The sequence below is a fragment of the Molothrus aeneus genome, chromosome 5 (assembly GCF_037042795.1).
Source record: "Molothrus aeneus isolate 106 chromosome 5, BPBGC_Maene_1.0, whole genome shotgun sequence".
In the NCBI taxonomy this organism is placed as follows: domain Eukaryota; kingdom Metazoa; phylum Chordata; class Aves; order Passeriformes; family Icteridae; genus Molothrus; species Molothrus aeneus.
This window is the reverse complement of record NC_089650.1, coordinates 4418434-4433383: the sequence shown is the minus strand read 5'-3', so window position 1 is coordinate 4433383 and position 14950 is coordinate 4418434. Positions and strand designations below refer to the sequence as shown.

At 46.4% G+C, this 14950-nt stretch overlaps 1 protein-coding gene across 1 annotated transcript; it reads right to left on the bottom strand.

Annotated features, from left to right (window-relative positions):
* Positions 1 to 913: 913 nt before the first annotated feature.
* On the bottom strand, positions 914 to 10244 carry LOC136556497 (aldo-keto reductase family 1 member B1-like). Its single transcript, XM_066549749.1, has 10 exons — positions 10112 to 10244; positions 9706 to 9873; positions 9142 to 9258; positions 7735 to 7812; positions 7209 to 7331; positions 3945 to 4051; positions 3710 to 3791; positions 3190 to 3273; positions 2276 to 2358; positions 914 to 1550 (listed from the first exon to the last, which is right to left on the bottom strand). Exons 1-10 carry the CDS (start codon positions 10175 to 10177, stop codon positions 1508 to 1510), a joined length of 951 nt encoding a protein of 316 aa, XP_066405846.1. The 5' UTR covers positions 10178 to 10244; the 3' UTR covers positions 914 to 1507.
* Between the last annotated feature and the right edge of the window lie 4706 nt (positions 10245 to 14950).

Sequence of the window (14950 nt, the reverse complement as noted above, 5' to 3'; positions counted from 1 at the left end):
AAACAAACCACCTATTTCACAAATACTTTGATATCAAATTGCCTTCATGTTACATTTTAACCTGGCCAAGTTCACTTTAAGGTTAGCTATACAGTTATGGAATCACAATCCTACATTTACCATTTAGATGGGTTATGCATTAACAGCCCTGGGGTCCCCTTCTTCCAACTGTTCAGAGAGAACCTCCTCAGAGGGACCCATTCACATCCCAAACCTATTCAGACATCTGAAAAACTCTCACAGGAATATGCAAGAAAGTTCCCCAACATTAGTCACTGCTTTTACCAGTGCCCAAATGCATTTTGTGAATAGTCTTGAGCAGCTCTCAGGTGGCAACAGCTTTAAAACCACTATGTGCAAGCATTGTGAAAACCACAAACACAGCTCACAAACCAGAAGTTCAGTATCAGCCTGTTTTTCTGTGCTCCCCGAACAAAGCTTTACACAGGATTTTCTTGGAAGCCCATTTTTTACTACATTTGCCAATGGTATCTTGTACAATCACAGAATTCCTTCCTGAATCATGTGCTCCCTGCTGGAGAGGGCAAATTTGCTTATTAAAGCAATGCTGTGTAGGCTTCAAGTCTTCAGTGGAATGAGTTTTCTACTAGCAAAAGTACACTATCACCTCAGTAAGATAAAAACTGAATTAAACATGACTGCACTGCTTGTCAGAACCAAACCAGTTCTATTTAAAGAGAGGCACAAACAGACTCAGTGGCCACAAGTTCAACCATGAGAACAGCAGGCAGCTCCCAGAGCACATGCAAGAAGTCAACATCAACAGATGATTTTGTGGGGGATGGTAATTTTCTTGCTTTTGTGTAATCTCTAGAGACAGCTGATATTATACAGCTGCTCCAGCATTACCACCATTAGAGCATGACTGAAATAACCATCTCATTACACACAGTAATGAAACTGTATTTTATTATAAGCAAAACAGCTTTTATATCACCAAGAAACCAGGATCTATACACTTTTCAAAGAGCTACCCATGTAGAAATCACTTAGAAATCAACTTATACTTCCAATCAGAGGGAAAATAAAAAGGTATGGAGTGTTAAAAAGAAACAAAACCAACCCCAAAAGTAACAAGGAAAAAAAAAAAAAAGCAAACCTCATTATGCAATATCTGCCAATATCCTGGTCCTTCCAGACAACAATAGTCACTAGCTCCAAATCACAGTATTCCAAAATAAAAGTGACTGCTTGCTCAAACTTGCTCAAGGCTTTCTGCTTACCAATTCCAGACTTGCTGTTTGGCAAAGAAAATCTACTAGTCCACACAGTGTGCTCTCCAGAACCATTTCAGCATTTCCTTCTTCCAAAAAAAGAAAACAGCACAAAGTCACAGAGTACATATACTGCATCTTTGTGGGGGAAAAAGAAAGGAAAAAATGGGGGTGTGGAGGGGTGTCTGATGCAGTGAAAAAGCTACACAGACAACTCAAAGGCAACAGCAGAAGCATATCTGGGAAGCCTGGAGAAAGGCAGGGAACCATCTTCAGTATTCTGCATTGAAAGGGTAACCCTTGTGAGTTTTGCACCTGGAGGAAATCAAAAAGCAAAGATTATCTCACATCCCAAAGCCATTGCATGCATCTGTAACCACTTCAAAGACCCACCAAGGGAAGAGATTAACTGTATTAAAGCAAAGTTTGTTTCTCTTTTCCTTGGTGACATGCTGCATTTCCAAACAAAAAAACCCTTCTGTTGTTTGGGTGATGGGACCTAGAGATGCTTTGTAGACAACTAAGTCAAGATTTTTCTATTTACTGACAGGAAGACCTTTTTTTGCAGCTTTCCAAAAAAGATTTCATATCTGGATCTACACTTTCAAGTAGCAAATCCTCATGTCATATTTTGAATGTTCATCTACCTTCCCAACAACTCCTGAAGAACACACAGATTTTGTAATGTACTTCAGACAAAACAGCATGAGCAAAGCTAATCAAGTTTTAAAGTCTGCATCATGCTCATTCCTCCAATAGGGACAAAAAAATTACAAATAAGAGGCCTCCTGTTGCAATTCCAGCTACAAAGACTTTCTTGGCAACTGAACTGAAAATGAAGTTTGCTCAATAGTCACCATGTTTTGGTTCACAAAATGAACATTTAAAAAAAAATCTTACTCTGGACAGTTATTTAGAAGATGACCCCTTTGAAAATTGAGTTTGCATATCCTGAATTTCAGTCAAGACTACCATCTGTAGCTTCATTTATTGAACTATGTGATAACTTAATCATTTAAAGAAAAGGAAGTGCCACTTACACAAACATTTCACAGGCTCTCCAGTTTCTATTAAAGCTGAGAATAGTTGCCATCTCCTCTTTAGTCAATTCAAAGTCAAACACCTAACAGGAGAAAAAGCCAGAAATCACCTCTTTGAACAAAGCAGTGCTTATAAGCAAGAAAAAAAAATTAGGAAAAAAAAAATCCCACAATTAAAGAACAAGTCCACAGGGTAGGTGCTTGTTGGAAGTGACTGCTTCACAAGGGAAAGGAAAAAGAAAAAAGATGAGACTCCCTGGATTTGTGAGCCTCCTCTAGCTGGAGTGGGAGAGGGAGATGAGCAGGAAGAGGCAGGAATTATAGACTCTCAAGTTGCAGTTACACCTGCCAGCTGCTTGAAGAAGTTTGGGGAGCACTGTGTAGCAGAATGCCTCCATCTCTCATTGGCCAAGAATGCATCTTTCTGTGCTAAGCCAAAGTAGCAGCTGCAAGACCCCCACATTCCACCTAAAGCCACTGAGTGTTTGGAAGCAAAATCCTAACACTGGGTCCAGTCCAGGACCACTGAATTCAGAGCAGCAACATGGTTTATGAACACCAGGACTATTTCCTTAAAAGTGCTTGCTTTAAGAAGTCTTTTGGGGTGTGCTACTGCACTCAGGCCCCAAAGAACCTGTCAAATGACTCATTCACATGACACAAAACAGGAAGAATCACAATGTGACTGCTCAGATTATCAGGATAGAGTGTTTCCCAAAGCTTTGGTCACTCCTGCTCTCCCACTGTAATAATAAATTCAGCCCTCGGGAGACAGGTAAACACATGGAGGAAAAGCTCAGTCCTCTTGTCAGAAGAGCACCTGGGAAGGGTGAGAAAGGCTCACTGCTGGCTGTGCAGGGAGAAGCCAAGCCATCCTTGGACATGCCATGCATCAGCTCACTCCACTGACCCACCTGGAAGTTCTCCACAATGCGCTGCGGGGTGACGGATTTGGGAATCACAACCACGTTCCTCTGGATGTGGAACCGGATGAGAACCTGCAAGAGGCACAGCACTGCATCAGAGAGGGGATGGCTCCTGCTCCATGCAAGCACAGCCTGTTTAGCTCTGCTAAACAGCAAGTAATTTACAGGTACTTCTGTAAATGGTACAGTTCAGCAGAATTAACTCACTCTGTGGAGCTGCTTGTAAAATTTTATCTGAATTCTCACCCAGATTTTGAGCAGGCTATTCAAATGTTCCCTTCTTTGCCACAACACTTGAGATGGCAAGACAAACAAACATAGCAGCATCTCAAGATGGGTCAAGAAAATGTTTCTTGTGATGATCAGAGCACCCTTGCAAGCATGCATGGAAGGCCACAAACCTACACTGCTACCTAACACCACAGGTGACAGGGGACAAACAGCCAGCCTGTCCTCTACACTGTCATGAGCTTATGCTACAGGAAGGGGTACTGTGGCACCCACCCACCTGTGCTGGGGTTTTGTTGTGCTTGGCTGCAATCTCTTTGATCTTGGGGTCATCCAGCAAGGAAGGATCCTCGGGCTTAGCCCTACACAGAGGAAAAAAGATCAGTGGCAAGAAACCTCTATAGGTCCAACCTAGTAAAGATCTGTATCTGGATGAAAAATTAATGCTGTACATTAGCACGTAGTCTCAGTTCTTCCAGAATAAACCACACAGCTCCCTGGCAAAGCAGCCTTACCATGGTCTGTCAGGGGAGCCCAGGGGGCTGTAGGCTGTCACAGCAATCCCTTTGGATTGGCAGTACTTGATCAGCTTCTCCTGGGTAAGGTATGGATGACACTCCACCTGCCAACATAAAAACATAGAGACTGACAGTGACTTAACTGCTTTAACATGTTCTAGGGATTAGTTTAATCAAAGGCCGATTTTTGTGCTAACTCAATAGTCTCTAAGCAATATTATAGTCTTTATTTTCTCTATGCCCCACCCCCTTACTACTATTTATAGTAGCTCTTCTTGCAGTGAAGGGTCCAAGGACTGTGACAAAACTCCTTAAAACTTGGCTGATTTGGATCATTTCCGGCATATGGGTGACCAGCTACACAATTGCTTTAATGGGACAGTAAAATGCACACCCAGGAGAGCTGTAAAACCACAGCAATAGGATTGCAGACCAAAGTTCTTTTTTCACCCCTAATTAAACATGCCGTAATATTTTTTCACAGCTACCATATTAACTTCAAGGTCAGCATTGTTCCATTAGTCTTTATTTGCTTTGTGTCAATACTCACACTAAACACCTCTAATGTGAAAATGTTGAGAATGGTTGGCTGCTACAGATTTTAGACCTTCAGCCTAGTGCCCATTACAGACCTTTTACAACCACACGTGCACTTAGCATGAACTTCCATAAGAAGAGCTGCATAATGGAATACAGCCTCCTGCCCAGTGGGTGTGTGTTCTGGCAGGCACATGCACAGCTAGGGAGTATGGATCAGGAACTGCTCACGTGTCAGGAGGCAGTGAATGAGCATGACTATTTGATACTTTGCACAGAGGGACTTTCAGGATAGCTGCACACCAGGGAGCACTACTTTTCTTCCAGCAGGCAACAGCAAGAACCCTTTGGACTATGCTGCCATTTGAGCCTCCTGCAGCTGCACTCTGAGGGCAGTCCCTGGAAACTTGTGCTGCTGGCAGGTGGAGCAAGGCAGTGCAAAACATGGAATCAGTTTACAGCCTGGAGCTCTTTATTTGTGGTTCTAACTGCCTGCTGTTATCAGAGGCCTGCATGCCTCTTTCCCCTCTGAGACATGCTGGAATATTAAACAGAACAGAGAGCTCCATTTTTAGGACATACTATACATATTTATTTTGCTTCAGCAGTTGCAGAAAGACAGCTATTTAAGAGTAATAGAGCATCTAGTTTTCTTAACTATTCAATAAGTAGAATTTATGCAACAAAAGCAAGGCGCAGTCATCCTCACCTCTCCACTGGCACTCAACTTGAAAAATTAAATTAAGTACTAGCATCATCGTTCTGTAATTACTACCTTGCCAAATTAATTTCTCACTACAGTTGAAACCAACTCAACCTGGCTGCAGTCAAATAAAGAATAGGAATGACAAGAAAGACAGTGGATTACATGTGAGATATCTGCACAGAGTTTTCAGGAAACACTCTATTAGCCCAACTGGTAAATGTTAGTAACAGTAAGCTTTCAAGCTTGCAGGCATTTCTTCAGAAGCCATAGTTTATAAAGGACAGGAACCAAAGACCCAATGCTTTATGCTAAACTTGATTAAAATCAATAATCATTTAGAGTCTGAGGGCATTTCCAAGTGTCAGAGGTCCAAGATCAGTGACCCCTATGAAGCTAATTGGTATGATAATAATGATACTAATGATATTGTATACATAATAATAATGTAATTGTCATATAGTGATCGTGGCAATAAGGTGTAGCAGATGTTGAAAGGTTACCATAAAACTCAGTTTTCCGAAAGTGCTTTGGGGCAGATAATGCTCAAGTTACCACAATAAATGACCACAATAAATGTTTTAAAAATCAGTAATTGACTAGAGTCCTTCAAATGCCCTAAGAGTCAAGGTTAAGTCTAGGCAGACCCCACTGGGGCGTGTCCTAGGACTTGTCCACTTCAGCAACCTGTGCCAGTCTATAATCATGTCAATCTTGAAGATGATGTCAAACTGGGGAACAACCACTCAAGGGCAGGACTGCCACTGCAGCAGGACCCATTCAGGCAGAAACAACAGGCAAACAAAACCCTGAAGGAATTCAACAAGGCTGCACACAAAGCCATGAACCTGAGAAGGAAAAGCCCCTGGCAATAGCACAGGCTGGAACCTGACTACCTGTAAAGCAGCCATGCTAGAAAGGACTGGGGGCAGGACATGAGCCAGCAGTGAGCCCTGGCAGAAGGAACACAGCCAGTAAACTGTGAGAAGGGATCATTTGCCTCTACTCATCCTTGCCAGACCACCTTCATTACACTGTGTCCAGTTTTCCTCTTCCCAGCTCCCCTCAGCAGCAGAAATACCGACAGACTGCCATCAATTCAGCAGAGAAACTCCAGGATGGGGAAGTGCTGGAGAACCTGCCAGACTGGGAAAGGCTGAGAGAGCTGGGCTTCTGGGAAGGGAAGGCTTCAGGCCTCCTAGTAGCAGCTTTTCAGCACCTAAAAGGGGTCATTCATAGACAAGCCAAGCTCTTTAGTGGTGCTTGGAGGAAGGCAACAGATGCAAGCTAAAAACAAGAGAGGTTGAAACTGGATGCAGGAGAACTCCCCCTCCCTGTCATACACTCGCAGGGGTCAGGGAGCAGAGCACACTGCCTGGGGAGGCTGTGCAGCCTCCATCCTCACAGGTTTTCAAGATGGATAAAGCCCTGGACAACCTGGTCTGATCTCAGGGCTGATGTTTCTCTGAGCAGATCATCTCCCAAGGTCTCCTGCCACCTGAATTTTCCTAAGATTTCATTCAAGTGCTGTCTATACAATTTCTACTCTATTGCCCACCCTGCAAATCCATCTCCTCCTAACCTTCATTAACTCTTGAGTCCATAAAGCACATTCCTGATCAATTCCCTCAATCATCTGCAACAGGAACTGGCTTCTCCACAGAAGTGTCATGAAAAAGTCATCCAATTCTCTCTATATACATACACCAAGTCTTACTCTACTGCAAGGAAGTTTTTCAAGCTCATCTGAGTTCCCCCTCCTTTCCTCCTACAAGGAGGGATTCTGGAGCTGCTTATTGCCAGATTTCCAAGCAGTGGCACAGAGTTCATAAAACCAGCATTACCTGGAGGGTGAGATTGAAGAATATGTAGTCTATGAAGTAGAATATGTCTATTCCAGTCTCTTTCTATAACCTGATTTCCAAGTAAGATCTTTGTAATTTTCTTAAAAATACCCGCAACAAATGACCACACAAAAAAGAACACCACCAAACACTTGCCTCTGCCACTTTGCAGCTCACCTGATTATTTGCAGGTTTGTACTTCAGTCCTGGCTTGTTCAAGATTCTTTCAATCTGCTCATGGTTGAAGTTGGAGACTCCAATGGCTTTTACCAGGCCAGCATCCACCAGCTCTTCCATGGCCTGGCAGAAAAGAAGCACCAAGTCAGCATCTAATACGCAAAGGCAGGGCCTGAACAGCACATGCTTCCTGACATGCCTTGTTTCCTTCACAAGACACCTAAATGAAGTGTTTAGATTTTCAGAGTTCAAGTTTGAGGGAAAAAACCCCAGAGCACTGGTGTATATCTGCCATGCTTCCCATACTCAAAGGACTCATTCTTTGAGATTATGGAAATTCCCAAGTCAGAACTGGAAAATGATGAATTGATACATGACAATTTGCTATTGCACCAGTGAGTCTTTCCAAGTAATTCCAAGTACATGAGATTGCCTTCTGCTCTCAGCAGTCTCTGATGCTCTCATTACCTTCATCAGTCTGCTCTCATTACCTTCATCTACCTTCTCCTGATGTGGCTGAACTTACCTCCCACGTGTCTAGAATATCTGTGTTGCTGGAGATACCAATGCCTTTGTCATCTACAGGGAACAGGTCCTCTCCTGCCTGTCGGTGAGAGAGAAATTGCTTGAAACACACATTATTGGGAGGTTGGGTTAACACCAGCTGAAGACCACAAGCCTATAAACACTTATTAACTAATTATCTACATATGTGTTAGACTTTAATACTATCTATACACTTCAGTGTTTTCTTTTGTGTTCTCGTGGTACTGTGGTGGTTTTTTTGCCTACAGTCAAGCCAGTAAGGACAGATACTTCTGATGGACACTGTGTCCCCTGGCTCATCAAAATCCATATGGTGAAACTTAAGTCTCCACTTGTAACACAGAAATTAGAATCACAGCCAGTTTACAAAAATACACAGCTGTCACCTGCTCATAATGAAGTGTTTTAGAGAAATGCATAATAAGGACCCACTTAGGACTTGGAATATGTTCACCTTATACTGGACCAGATTTTCTGACAGATCTTTCACGGGGAGTCTCATTGCTTAAATTGCTGGCACAGGGAAGGTTAGAACACCCTGTGTCCCTGTTAGGACTATCTGCCAGGTATCAACTTCATTCAAAACCAGTTATTTTCTACTCACTCATTATTTACACCGCAACACATTTTCACTTTGATAGTTCTGTCCATGTGAAACTAATTTTAAAAATACAGATGTTACAAAGAACAGTTCATCTTGGTAGCAAGAGGTAGAGAGAAAATCTTGATCAAGTTCTCACTGAAAGCCTAAGCTTGGACATATTCAAGCTGAGACATCAGTTCCTTTGCATGCAGACAGTGGAAGAGTTAGGAACTAAAAAGCTTAACTCCTTTTAGAGTTAAAAAGTTTAACTCTTTTTAGAGCTTGTAGAATGCTAAAGCTCCTCTAGCAAAGGTCAGTTCAAGCTGGATTGTATTTAAGGACTCGGTGGTTAAAGACAGAAATGAAACACAAGCAATCTCTTATTATGTGATCCTGTAACATGCAGAGGAAAGAACTTCAGTCATGCAGCAAAGTATAGCCCTCTTCCCACAAAGAGGGAACCACACTGAGTGTAACTTTGGGCTTTTAGAAGACAACATAAGCATTAATAAAAAGGAAAGAGATATAACTTCTGCTTCCAGCAGGGAAACCCAACCCTAGGGTTCAAGGTCTGCCTCTTCCATGACCAAAAGAGCAGCAGATGCCATGCAAGAAGGTATCTCAGAGGCAAAAATCAACAGCCTGGCTCACATGTGCACAGTAAAGCTGAGCACCAGATCAGTGCTGTTACACAACACACAGAGAATGATCTGTGCAATTGAAGCAATCACTGGGCTATAAAGCCATGTAGCTCCTCATAATTGCCACTCACAGAAAAAGCCAAGGACACTGCTGTTACTGTACCTTCAAACCAAGGGGCCAGTGGATGAGGTACAGATCCAGGTAATCCAGTTTGAGGGCAGTAAGAGTCTTCTGGCAGGCTCCCTTCACCAGATGCTTCTCATGAAACGTGCACCACAGCTGGAGACAAAAAGCCAAGGCACATTGTGACCTCTTGGGTTAAAGCTTTTGGGATTCTTCTGTACTGTTCAGCAGGGTGCCTGTCCCATTGGGAAAGTGATGTGAAACCAGGTCATCCTAGAGCGCTTCCAGTGGGGCTGTTCTGCGAGCAGCACTGGCCTGTGATACAATGTGTGCAGTGGCAGCACACAGGACTGCACGGTGTCCTGGCAGACAGCAGAAGTGGTCTTGTTTCACTTATTAAGACTAAAGCTGGAAGCATTACCCAGATTTGTGGTAGGGACCCTGCATAATACTGAATACAGGATGAGGTAAAGCAGGAATCTCAGGAATGGCTTAAGCGATGCTCTGAATTGTTCCCAGCTGCACAGGGTAGGTAAGTAAAGAAGTGGGGAGTTTAAAATAAAAACGTATCCCCTGGTATATCCTATATTACCAGACACGTACCTTACTGACGACAAAGAGGTCCTCTCGTTTCACAACGCCTTCCTTGATTTTCTGCTGGATCCCTTCCCCAACTTCGTTCTCGTTCTGGTACACATAGGCACAGTCGAGGTGGCGGTACCCGGCATCGATGGCAGCCGTCACCGCAGCTGTCACCTTCCCTGGCTGGGACTGAAAAAAGCGATGGCAAAAAAAGCGCTCATCAACACAGCATCGAAGACCTTTCTCGCGGCAAGATAGAACTAAGAAAGCCACCACATCCAAAGCAAACCCCAGCTACAATAAAACCAGATCCCGGCGGCGGCCTGGCCGGGTGCCGGTGGCGCCGGCAGCGTTCGCAGGGCCCGAGCCGCGCTCCTTCCTCCCTTCCTTCCCCGCTCCCCATCGCCCAAGGGAGCGCCCCCGGTACCTTCCACGTGCCCAGCCCCAGGATGGGCATCTTGGCCCCGGTGTTGAGCTGCACGTAGCTCGCCATGGCCGCGCCAGCAGCACCACCGCGGCCGCGGCCGAACCCCGCGCCTTTAATAGCGAGCGGGGCCGGGCCCGCCCCGCCAGGCGCGGCGCGGGGCTCTCGGGGCGGCGCCGAGCCCGGGGCCGCGGCCGGGGAGCGGAGCAGGCCGCGACTGGGGCTCCGGGCTGGGGCATCGGCCCGCAGCCCCCGGGCTGTGCTCACCGCACACGGGCCCTCCTGCAGCGCCTCAGCCCCGGGGCGGGGGTGGCACAGGGGACATGGGACACAGCTGTCCCCGCTGAGCCCCTTGTCCCCACAGGGGTGGCGGCCCGGGCTGGTCCCCCCTGCCGGAGTCTTGTGGCCCTGTGTGTGTGCTGCTGCAGCGACACGACAGCAGAAACCTCGCTGGTTTCTGAGAGCCAGGAGAAGCCTCGCTGGTTTCTGGTCCCCCTTGCCGGATGCTTGGGGCCCTGTGTGCTGATGCAGCGACACAACAGCAGAAGCCTCGCTGGTTTCTGAAAGCCAGGATAAACCTCCCTGGTTTCTGAGGGCCAGGAGAAGCTGTTCCTGCCAGCCAAGTGGGACAAACGCAGCTTCCACTGCGAGCTGTGGGTTAGGAGTAATTTAGGGCAGAATGAATCTAAGAAAAACCCCAGCTTTATTTTGAATTTTGGAAGAGGTTTTTTTGAAAGTGTTTTGAAAGTCTCAGAAGAGGAACAGTGACTTTTTAATGAGTGACATAATGATCGTGTTGTCCCTCTGTCTTTAGGGAGGTGCTGAGGACACTGCAGAATAAAATGCACGATTGTAATCACAGGCAGTAGTGGCCAGCAGTCTCCCATCACAAACTGGCTTTGATGCTCTTGCAGACAAGCATTTGCTGTTCTGCTGAAGACGTCACAGCGCAGTGGAAAAACCCAGACTTGCCTGGGAGGCTTTGCTGCTTATTCACATGTGAAGAGTTTCTTCAGGTGCGAGCGTTTGCTCTGGGTGCCTCTCCCTGCTATCTGCAGCTTCATATTTTTTTGCTCCATTTAGCTAAGGACAGCAAGATAATTGGTTTTCCTCTATAATGTTCCTCCTGTTTCATGTCAGCACCATCAGGCACCCCTGTCAGGATACGATGTGCTTTCACTTGGATCACAAAACCTTTACACAACTTGGTGCTTATTGCTTGCTGATTGGGTTGAATTTTCCCTCGTGGTTTCAAGTCAGAGAGATGCCTCCATCCTGTCACAAGAGGCTTCAGGCAAAAGTTCTGTATTTTGTTTTTGCTGTTCTGTATTTTGTTTTTGCTGTTAGCTCTTGTGAGTTGGAGCCTTTCCCCTCAGAGCTGTAAGGCCAGTCAGATTTTCACTGTTTGCCTCTCCCGAAGGTCTGGTGGGGGCCTTGGGGGAAGAAGAAGTACTGCACATGTCACCCTGTGACAGCCAACCTGCTAAATCTCGTGCTCTGTGTCCTTGATAACATGGCCATGTCTTTACAGAGAGCACTGACATTGAGGAACTGCAAGGGGGAGGAGGGTCTTGCTTTCTTTTATTTTTTTTTCCTTGATCCACGTGCACTGGAACAGGAGGAGCAATCTCATCAGTTTTCAGTTTGTTTTGCTGACTTTGCATTTAGCAACTGTAATTTCACCACAAGTTGTTACTTTGGTGACCAGCAGTGTTTGGAATCTGAGAACAGGGCCCAAAATAAGGAAGTGGGTATGTCCTTATGGACAATGTTTACCAGAGAGACCCACTGAGAACACATGAAGGCAAAGTAGGGAGGTGACAGTGTTGCAAGGTGTGATCATACCTAGGGGAAGAGCTGCAGGGGTCTGTACAGACACAGGCACAGCTTAAACCAGGGTTTGGAGGTGAGGGCACACAGGTTTCACGCTTGACTCACTGGGAAGCACAGCAGGAATTTCTGCTTTGCTTGGAGGGGAGATTTATCTTGCTCAGTGGGGGTTCCAGTTCCACCTCTGGATGCCAGGAGGCAGATCTCAGGGGCTTGGCCAGCCCTGGTGGAGAAGACCTTGGCCACTTTTTCACTCTGAGCTCAGAACTGCCCAGGAGCATATCTTGGTGGCTCTCCCATATTCTCAGAGCTGATGAAGCTTTTTGTCCTCATGCTTTTGTGCTTTAATTGCACCTGCTGAAATAACAAGCTCCGGGCACAGCCGAGGGTGAGGAATTGATCTTTCCACCCCTCTGTGGTGATTATTGTGTGGGAAGGGCAGGTTTAGTGCAGCTGGGGAAGCCTGGACAGAGGGAAACCATGAACTGCCCCAGACTGGTCAGAGCTGATTCTGGCTGGCTCTGAAACTGGTGCTGTACTTGGGATGACTGAGTTCTGGCACATGGGAAGCACCTGTGTGTCCCCCAGAGTCCCTCTGGCCCCTGGGAAGTCCCCACCTCACTCCAAAAGGGGCTCCTGTGGGCTGGGCAGGACAGGGGCAGCCGTGGGGACAGTGGCAGCCCTGGGGACGGCACACTGCTCACCCAGGAGCTCTAGGACACAGTAAGGACTGAGTGGTGAAAGGAAGCATCAGGCACCCAGCATCACCCTCTGAGCCACCCTTGGTTCCAGGGAGGGACTGGGATGTAACCTGTGGTGACAAAGGCAGGGTGGAGAGGAGGACAGGGAGTGAATTGGTGTTTGGCTTAAACACAGGCTGGGGAAGGGGGAGAAAGGCATTTACTCATTTGCTCTTCTGTGTTCTTTCTTCTCTCCTCAGTTACCCTGAGTCCCAGCCCAGAAGTGGAGCAGTGAGAAGAACTCTGGAAGGGCAATGATCCTGGCCCTGGGAATACACAGTCCTGGAAGTGGAGCAGCCAGTGCATGTCCAGGGGGGAGTACACACAGTGTGCAATTGCCTGAAGAGAGGAGGCACCTGGGCAGGAAGATGACTTGGAAGAGAGAAACAGATGCTTTCTGAAAGCTGATGGCATATCAAAACAAAGCCTCTTCAGGCAGCCTGAGTTGCTAGGTTAGGTAGGCCTGTGGAGGTGGGAGTGCTGCTCCCCAGAATCTGAGTGCTCTCTTGACAGTCCTTTGCTCAGAATGAAACTGCAGAAATACTGAACACTTAGTGAACTGTCCCTGCAGTAGCTGTGTCTGTGCTGGGACACTGAAGCAAGTGGGATGCAGGTTTTTGCCTTGTAAGAGCAGAGTTCTGGGAAGTTTGGATCTCTGCTACTAGCAGAGACTGTCCTTCCCAAGGGAGGAAGGCTTTAGGACCCACCAGTGAAGGGCTGTGAGGACAAATCATCTGATTCTGCTGATCCCATGGGTGAGACTCCCCTGCCGTTTCTTGGACTGCTGGGTTGAGTTTACAGGCAAGGGGAAAGGGACCCTGAAAAAGTGGTGATCACTGATGCTGTTGCTTGAAAGCTGCAAGGTCTGAGCACAGTTACTGCTGGCATCACTTGATAAGCTGTTGGGACACCAAAGAGTGACTCACACGCCTTGTTCTGGATGGTGCATGCCAGGAGATGGGCAGATCAGTGCCACAAGCAAGGATAGTGCTGGAAGTTCAGCTTGGAAAGCATTTTAGAAGTGGTTGGAAAATATGTTGACTATTGCAGTGTTGATGCTGATAATTTTGTCTGTGGGAGAAGGGATGGGTTTGGGATATGTGCCTTATGTTTGCACTGGTGAGGTGTTAACTACACTGGTCTGCAGGGGCAAGGGGTGGAGTTTATAGTGAATATGCAGTCAGATGATGATTATAGTAAAGATGGGGTTTGAATAAGGGTGAAACAGTTCTTAACATATCTTTCAATAAAGTGCAGGATGGAATGTAAAGAACATAAATTGCAGATGGTATCAATTGGGATGGCAGTGGTGACCTGTGTTGAGACCACTGAAACAAACACCCTGTCTCATGCTAGAATGTAAGCTCACACTACTGTGACTCAGGAATACTTCTGGAGACACAGGTGCACTTTTTGAAGGAGATCCATGCTGAAATGACGTAATTCCAAGGGGTCTGCAGCTGGTAGATGAGTTATACTTGAAGAAGGAAACCACTGAGGGCTCTATGGGCACTGTGTAACCCGTGCTGGAGAAGGTATTCTCTAAAAAGACAGTGCTCCAAACTTGTGCATCATAGTAACATTGTACCTTAATTGTTCAATAAAAATGTGTATTTGATCTCTGCAGAGCCAAGTCTCACCTCAGCCTGGGGACTACAGAAGGTTTTATGGGTTGCTTTCTTTAGGAAGCTGCAAAGCAAATGTTCTTGGATTACATTTTCATGAATTGAAAGTGGAAATTTTGGAAAAGAGTCCACAAGGTGCTCATTTTCTTCAGCCAAGGTTTTGATCTTTTGCCTTGAAAACCCAGTGTGCAACTTGAGGATTGTGTTTGGCCACCTGCCCAGGTGCTGGGAATGGAAAGGTGACACAGCCCCAAAAGCAAATAGCTCGTGATGTCACCTGGGGCTGTCACCAGGGGCAGTGGCAGAGGGTGGCTGGGCTCAAGGGGGAGGTGGATGGAGCTACAGGGGCATTGGTGCGGCCAGGAGAGTTTGGCCCCGAGGCTGACGGGGCCAGAGGGGATGCTGGCACTTCGGGGGCTGAGCTCCCCGCGCTGTGTGACATCAGGGACATCAGTCCCTGCACTGCCGGGGAGGGGACAGCGCGGGTGGCTGAGGGAAGCTCGCCCTCTGCTGCCCGCAGGGGAAGGGGAGTGTGCCCTGTCCCAGGGAAAATCCACACGCTCAGGAGGAAACCTGACTGAAAATACCGCCAAGCACACACCTCTCTGTTTTCTCCTTATGAAGTTGTGTTTGTTTTTTTTTTTTTT

Excerpts from the sequence above, each read along its gene's own strand:
- LOC136556497 (XM_066549749.1), bottom strand. The coding sequence starts at position 10,177 with ATGGCGAGCTACGTGCAGCTCAACACCGGGGCCAAGATGCCCATCCTG. Across the intron at positions 3,792-3,944 it reads GGCTCCCCTGACAGACCATG|GGCTAAGCCCGAGGATCCTT; the intron begins GTAAGGCTGCTT and ends TCCTCTGTGTAG. Across the intron at positions 2,359-3,189 it reads GCATTGTGGAGAACTTCCAG|GTGTTTGACTTTGAATTGAC; the intron begins GTGGGTCAGTGG and ends TTCTCCTGTTAG.